At 43.0% G+C, this 7,828-nt stretch overlaps 1 protein-coding gene across 1 annotated transcript in view; it reads left to right on the forward strand.

Annotated features, from left to right (window-relative positions):
- LOC122249449 (nephrin) overlaps positions 1 to 7,828 on the forward strand; it is a 117,274-nt gene extending 109,446 nt beyond the window's left edge. Inside the window, exons 21-25 of the mRNA XM_086551740.1 lie at positions 4,256 to 4,910; positions 5,739 to 6,160; positions 6,363 to 6,450; positions 6,806 to 6,871; positions 7,097 to 7,828. Coding sequence (XP_086407866.1) covers positions 4,256 to 4,910; positions 5,739 to 6,109 — 1,026 coding nt within the window. The 3' untranslated portion in view covers positions 6,110 to 6,160; positions 6,363 to 6,450; positions 6,806 to 6,871; positions 7,097 to 7,828. The remainder of the gene's footprint in view (positions 1 to 4,255; positions 4,911 to 5,738; positions 6,161 to 6,362; positions 6,451 to 6,805; positions 6,872 to 7,096) is intronic.

Genomic DNA, 7,828 nt, shown 5'->3' on the forward strand with positions numbered 1-7,828 from the left:
ATCATGTCATTTACGCAATTAAAAAACGTATCTTTCGCCATATCCAAAGTTTGTATGAAACATCAAAATCAGGATTGAGAGAATATATAAGGTTAATTAATTAATTAATGAAAACCGTATGTTGTAATTACTATTCCATTTTAACATGTCGTATTCCAATATTCATTAAAACAGTAAAGCCAAACCGGAGAGTCTATATCAACGTGCATGAACAAGATACTTATACATAATCCTTGCACTCTCTTTATCTTCGTGATATTGAGAATGCTTGGTGTGTCTACTGCAGAAGAGGGATAATCTTGTTCGTTCAGTATTCATTAGAATTACTTCTATTTTTTTCGACTGAGAAGCCTGGAGTACTTATCTATATAGCAGTATTTGTTACTGTGTAAATGTAATGATGTTAATAATGATGATGATGATAATGATGATAGTGATATTAATAATTATAATAATGATGATAATAATAATAATAATAATAATAATAATAATAATAATAATAATAATAATAATAATGATAATAATAATAATATCAATTATAATAATGATAATGATAATAGTAATAATAATATCGATAATAATGATAATAATGATAATAATAACAATTTGGATGACGATAATACTAATGATAATACTAATGATAATAGTGATAACGATGATGCTAATGAAAAGCGACGTGTCCCTTGTTATGCAACGCCTCCAAGTGAACAACCTTGAATAAAGAGTTCCGCTGCTTGGAAAAAGTAGAGAACCGACGTAGAATCGGCTTCATTTCACGCAAGAATAACCTCATAGGCGCGGAGCCCTCAGCAAAAGGTTTAATTTTCGCGATAGGTGTGTAACGCAACACCGCCCCGCTATTATAATCTTTGGTGTTGTCATTATCATCGTTACTATCATTATTATCATTATCGTTATTATTATCATCAGTATGATTGTTTTTTATTATCATTACCATCATCAATAATATCATCCTCATCCATACCCTGATTACTATTTTTATCGTTATTATCTTATTGTTAATTACTATCATTATCATTATTACTATTTTCATCATTATAATCTTTGTGATCATCAACATTATCATTATTGCCATCATAAATAGCACTGTCATCATCACGATCATTGTCAATTTTATAATCATTAGCATTATCATTACAGTAACATTCATGATTGCAATTATTCTTATTTTCCTCCCAGCGCCCCTCGCCCTCTTCCCCCTTCTCATCCCCCTCCTTCTATTCCAACCTTACGTCCTCTTTTTCCTCTGGCTCCTTCTCCTCCTCCTCTTCCTTCATCTTTTCTTCTTTTTCCTCCTCCTCCTCCTCCTCCATCCTCACTTTTACTTCTTTCTATACCTTCTTCTCATCTTCTTCTTTATCCTCCTCTTTCTCCTCCCCCTTTTCTCCCTCCTCCTACCCCCTTAGTCCTGCTCTTCTTCTTCTACCTCCTCCTGCCCCTCCTATTCTTTCCTATGCTCCTCCTCCTCCTCCTCTTCCTCCTCCTCCTCCTCTTCCTCCTCCTCCTCCTCCTCCTCCTCCCCCTCCTCCTCCTTTCCCCCTTCCTCCTCTCCCTCCTCCTCCTCCTCCTTTCCCCCTCCTCCTCCCCTTCCTCTACCTCCTCTACCCTCCCTTCCTCCCCCCGTTCAGTCCGCCTTCCGCCCCATTCTTATCCGCCCATTAATCGCCCTTAACGCCGCCTCGGAGATGCCGCAGAGGCTATGGTCCATCTCCAGCGCCACGATAAAAGCCTCGATATTACTCGCTCTTTCCTCGGAGTCCCGCTTTTCCTGGTTGCTTGCATGCATTTGCGCTGCTCTGTGCACTGGTTTATTTGCATTCCCTGGTGCTCTTGGTAAGGCTGTTTGTTTGTGATAAGTATTGTATATGGTTTGGCGTGCTATATGCATGGAGATTTGGATGTTGAAAACCATACTTGTTACCAAAATTAATTATGCATTACTTTACATATCTCCGAAACACTCGTTTGGTCAAGTTTTTCATTGTCCACTGTATTTCAAGTTTATGATGTATCATAGATATCAGTTTAACATACAATATCATTATTAATGTAGCATTCTACTAGCCTTGTGATTTCTTCCTTTTGAAAACGCATGGCTTCAACTTTTCAAACCTCAGTATAGCTTATTTTTCGAATAAGTTGTATTTCAATTAAGCGAATGCCATAATATCCTTGGCATTAACTTCGATACCCATCACAAAACTGCTTCTGTGTCGTCAGGGCTGATGATGGCCAAAGCGCCCTTCGTATTCCTCGTGGTAAATACGTATTGAAGTTGACCCGAATCATCGGAGAGTCGGAGAAAGAGAAAAGCCCATTCCTGGCAGCCGATCTCTCTCTTAACAAGCAAACGCGCACTCCATCGACCCTGAAAGGCAGGGCAGATTTTCCACGCCTCTCAGCCAGGCGATAAGGCCTCCAGCTGCGGGGTTTTGCCCCGTGCATTAGAGGCGCTCTCATGCACTCTCCTTTATTTTTAAGTCTCTCGCTCTCTCGCTCTCTCTCTCTCTCTCCCTCTCTCTCTAGCTCTCTCGCTCTCTCGCTCTCTCTCTCTCTCTCTCTCTCTCTCTCTCTCTCTCTCTCTCTCTCTCTCTCTCTCTCTCTCTCTCTCTCTCTCTCTCTCTCTCTCTCTCTCTCTCTCTATTCATCTATCTATCTATCTATATCTATCTCTCTCTCTCTCTCTCTCTCTCTTCCTCTCTTTAACATACATTGTCATTATCCCTCTTTCTTTCTTATCCTTTCTCTTCCTTCTCTCTTCATACCCATGTTGGTGTGTCTTCGCATGGATCTGCGAAATAAACAATAGCCTTATCTCTCTGATTGCTAGAATACGTAAGGTCTTGCATGAAAATGTAAGTTGATATACACATTTTATTTTTATGTTAATTCAGTCCTTCTTGCAAGACCAATGCAATTTGCGGGACTGGAGCTCGGACTAGGATTTCTATGATAATGGCTGCCGATCTATTTTAGCTCTTATATATATATAAATAAATATATATATATATATATATATATATATTTATATATATATATGTGTGTGTTTGTGGGTGTGGGTGTGTGTGTGTGTGTGTGTGTGTGTGTGTTTATATATATATATATATATATATATATATATATATATATATATATATATATATATGTGTGTGTGTGTGTGTGTGTGTGTGTGTGTGTGTGTGTGTGTGTGTGTGTGTGTGTGTGTGTGTAACTATATATATATATATATATATATATATATATATATATATATATATATATATATAGATAGATAGATAGATAGATAGATAGATAGATAGATAGATAGATAGATAGATAGATATATAGATATATATAATGAGAGAGAGGGGGGGAGGGATTGAGAGAGAGAGAAAGAAAGAGAGACAGACCGACAGGCAAGAAGGCAGGCAGAGAGTGAGAGAGAGAGAGAGGGAGTGGAGAGAAAAAAAGAGCTAGAGGGAGAGAGAGAGAGAGAAAGAGAGAGAGAGAGAGAGGGCGGGAGGCAGACAGACAAACTATTATATGCTATTTATATATCTATTTCTTTCACTTTCCTCTCCTCTTCCCTCTTCTCGTGCATGTGTTTATGTGCTCTTGTCAATATCCCTGCATACCATTAATGAGTACCTGTGGCCAGACTCTGACGGATAAACAAAAAAAAGGAAGACAAAAATACTGAAGACTTGATCGAGGTGGTCGGGAAGTCTGAAAAGGATTCCATTCTGGAAGGAGGATCCAATCTGGGATTACTCACTTGAGAGAGGATTTGCCAGGACTCTATGTGTGTCTCGGCGCGGCGCGAGGAGTCCGGGGAGAGGAGCTTCCCTGCGAGAGTCTGGAAGTTGTGTATTGGAATGTCAGGAATAGGCGGAGAAAAGTTTGTTTCTCACAAGATTACTTTCCCAGTTTTCCTCAATGTATAAGGATACGTGGCTGAAGCATTCGGTTTGATTCAAAAGTTGGACAGGGGAGAGCTGAGTAGTCCACAGCATTTGGTGTTTGTTTCGGTGAATTCATGCTGCAAATAATGTATGTTTTTGCTTTGTTTTATGTAAAGTAAATGCAATTGCGTGATCCGAACATGAGCATCATCTATTCATATTAATTATTAATCATTATATTCAGTTATAGAACCAATTTCTTCTAAAAATCGACTGATATTATTTACACTTTCTAGAGCATGCGATTCATGCAACTTTATGTTAAGATGGCGTGTCATTTAACTTTTCCGCAGAAGGGCGAGTGCCAGACGGATGTGGACAACTGCGACCAAACTAAACTGCTGACGACCCAGCCGAGCGGGCCGATGGCTCCTCGTGTGGTGGGGCCCTTGCTGGGCGACGCGTCCCGCCTGGAGCGACCAGCCAAGACGTCCAGCCAAACCTTCCCGGCCAACGGGTCCATCTACAGCTGCAGCCCCATTACACAGAGCGATCTCGTCCTGCCGGAGAGGTCCACTGCGCTGGGCTCTACCAACCACCCTGATGTGTGCCCAACTAGCACAGCCATGACCGCGCACTACACTCAGCAACACAACAATCATCTTCAGCAACATCAGTGCATTCAGCAGCAACAGCTTCACCAACACCGGTGCCACCAGCAGCAGCCTCAGCCCCAGATGCAGCCGAATCTTATACAGAATCATAAACAGCAGCAGCTGCAATACCAGATATTTGCTCAGCACCCTAACCACAAATATCAGTTAAATCACCAAATGCAGCCCAGCAGTCAGCACCATCCTCTAGCCGAGCCTGCTGTGTGCACAGTTGGCAGCAGTCAGCCTCAGCCTCAGCTCGAGGCTCGGTCGCCGGCGCCTGCGATCACCACGTACGCCACGCTCGACCCGAGAGACTTGGCTCGCTCCGTCGGGGATCATCTGGCTGCCTCAGGTAGGACTGCTTCCCGCGGAAAGCGTGCCGGTGTGAGTGCGTTTGTTTGGTCGGTTGATTATGCCACCGACGATATGTGCTTCGAGTGCGTTTGTTTGGTCGGTTGATTATGCCACTGACGATATGTGCTTCGAGTGCGTTTGTTTGGTCGGTTGATTATGCCACTGACGATATGTGCTTCGAGTGCGTTTGTTTGGTCGGTTGATTATGCCACTGACGATATGTGCTTTGAGTGCGTTTGTTTGGTCGGTTGATTATGCCACTGACGATATGTGCTTCGAGTGCGTTTGTTTGGTCGGTTGATTATGCCACCGACGATATGTGCTTTGAGTGCGTTTGTTTGGTCGGTTGATTATGCCACCGACGATATGTGCTTTGAGTGCGTTTGTTTGGTCGGTTGATTATGCCACCGACGATATGTGCTTTGAGTGCGTTTGTTTGGTCGGTTGATTATGCCACTGACGATATGTGCTTCGAGTGCGTTTGTTTGGTCGGTTGATTATGCCACTGACGATATGTGCTTTGAGTGCGTTTGTTTGGTCGGTTGATTATGCCACTGACGATATGTGCTTCGAGTGCGTTTGTTTGGTCGGTTGATTATGCCACTGACGATATGTGCTTCGAGTGCGTTTGTTTGGTCGGTTGATTATGCGACTGACGATATGTACTTTGAGTGCGTTTGTTTGGTCGGTTAATTATGCCACCGACGATATGTGCTTCGATTGCGTTTGTAGATTTGTGTACGTTTGTGTATGCAAGAGAGTCAGCAATTGCCACACATGAGGCGTGACTGTGTGAAACACTAATAACGTGAGTTCGCTCCACCAGGGTCGGTTCGCAGTTACGCCACCGTGGCCCCACGCAGACAGCGGCCCCCGGCGTCACGGTCCTCGACCTTGCAACGGAATGCAACCATCTGCACCTCCGAGATGGATCCAGGCGCAGTGGTCGGCGTCGGAGTGACGGAAGGGAATGCAGCAGGGAACAACTGGCCCTCGACTGGGAGCCAGAAGGAGCAGCAGGCGCCGGCCTCCGGCGAGCGTGCCTCCGCCGCGCCTCCGGCCTCCCGCGGGCTGGTGCGGAGGGCGAGCCTCTTCGCAGACTTTTCATGGCAGTCGCCGCTCCAGACGCACTGTCCCTTGAACCCAGGATCTTCCAAAGAAAACCCTGACGGCAAAGCCGACACTTCCAACAGCTAATTTGTAGAAGGAGTGAAGACAATGCAGGTTACTGGAGAGGTGGATTGGAAGGTAAAATTGCAGTAGTCAGTCTGGACTTGAATAAAGACCTATGCGAGAAATCCATGAATCTTCTAATGATATTCACCCCATATTCAGAGTTATACGTATATAGTGGACCTATTCTCTACTTAACCGTTATCTGATCCATTCTTTCAAAATCTGAAACGCATGGAAAGCCAAAGTTCTGAAACGCTAAACCACTTCCAAACAGGAGACAGAGGATGGTGCTGGGACGGAGTAGTTAAGGACCCAAATTGAACGAGTTTGTTGGAGTACCGAGTGCAATAAGCAACTGCCAGGTAAATGGGGAGAATGTGAACTTAGGATCTTGTTTTCCTGATTAATGTAATTTCTGCAGCTCTTTAGTTGATCCAAAGGTAGAAAAAAAGGTAAAAGTGTTTTTCTCATGAAACATTACAATCATAGATACTATTTAGATATTCATTCTAACTCACTAACTTTTACACATAATCCATTAAAACAAACTACCCAATTCACACATAGATGTACAAAAGATCGAAAAAGTAGTAATCAAATACAAATATAAAACCTTATCAGAGTCCCTATCAAGGCCCTATTAATAACCACCACAAAAAGATGAACTTATCCCAAAGGAAACCGATGAGAAACCGAAAGCAGCGTTTATTTCCCTAGGGTTCTCTGCGGGAGGGAACGAGGCGCGGGGCAGGGCGGAGCAGGGCAGGCAAAAGTCAAGGCAAGGTAAGGGAACTCCCATTACTTGCATTACCTTTGGATGTTAAGATTCATATATCATGAAAATGCTATAATGTGTGTCTGTTTTAGTAGGTAGAGGATGACATACAGATAGACGGATAGATATGTAGATAGATGAATAAACAGATGGGTGCAGCGAGGGAGGTGGGGAAAGATGATTAGATTATTCCGAGAGCTCGTTTCCCCCACATCAATATATCTTCTTTCCAGGTGGGTCCTGGAAAAGGGAAGACTGCGCCTCACACACCAGCACACACTCGGGACGTGAGAGTATCTTCGGTCCTAGGAAATTCCGCGGGGACAGGAAGGCAAGCTTGTAAACAAGTCAAGAGACAGTTTTCCAATATGATGTATATGTCCTATGGATACATTTTCATCTGTTAACGCAAGTGGATTTTTTATACAGCTTAATGTATATGTTCCTGTATTCAACATAACACTGAACATGTATGACACAATTTTGATGTTAGATAAATGAAACTTCTTATTCGTGTGTTTCATTTTACATCATAGAACATGGATTATATACTCGGAAACTGAATATTTCACTCTCTCTCTATCTATCTATCTATCTATCTGTCTGTCTATCTATCTATGTATGTATGTATCTATCTATATGTATGTCTCTCTCTCTCTCTCTCTCTCTCTCTCTCTCTCTCTCTCTCTCTCTCTCTCTCTCTCTCTCTCTCTCTCTCTCTCTCTCTCTCTCTCTCTCTCTCTCTCTCTCTCTCTCTCTCTCTCTCTCTCTCTCTCTGTATCCCTCTCTCTCTCTCTCTCTCTCTCTCTCTCTCTCTCTCTCTCTCTCTCTCTCTCTCTCTCTCTCTCTCTCTCTCTCTCTCTCTCTCTCTCTCTCTCTCTCTCTCTCTCTCTCTCTCTCTCTCTCTCTCTCTCTCTTCCTCTCTCTCTCTCTCTCTCTCTCTCTTCCTCTCTCTCTCTCTCTCT

Source organism: Penaeus japonicus, unplaced genomic scaffold (genome assembly GCF_977035675.1).
Source record: "Penaeus japonicus unplaced genomic scaffold, GWHDUDI00000001_assembly GWHDUDI00000025, whole genome shotgun sequence".
NCBI lineage: Eukaryota > Metazoa > Arthropoda > Malacostraca > Decapoda > Penaeidae > Penaeus > Penaeus japonicus.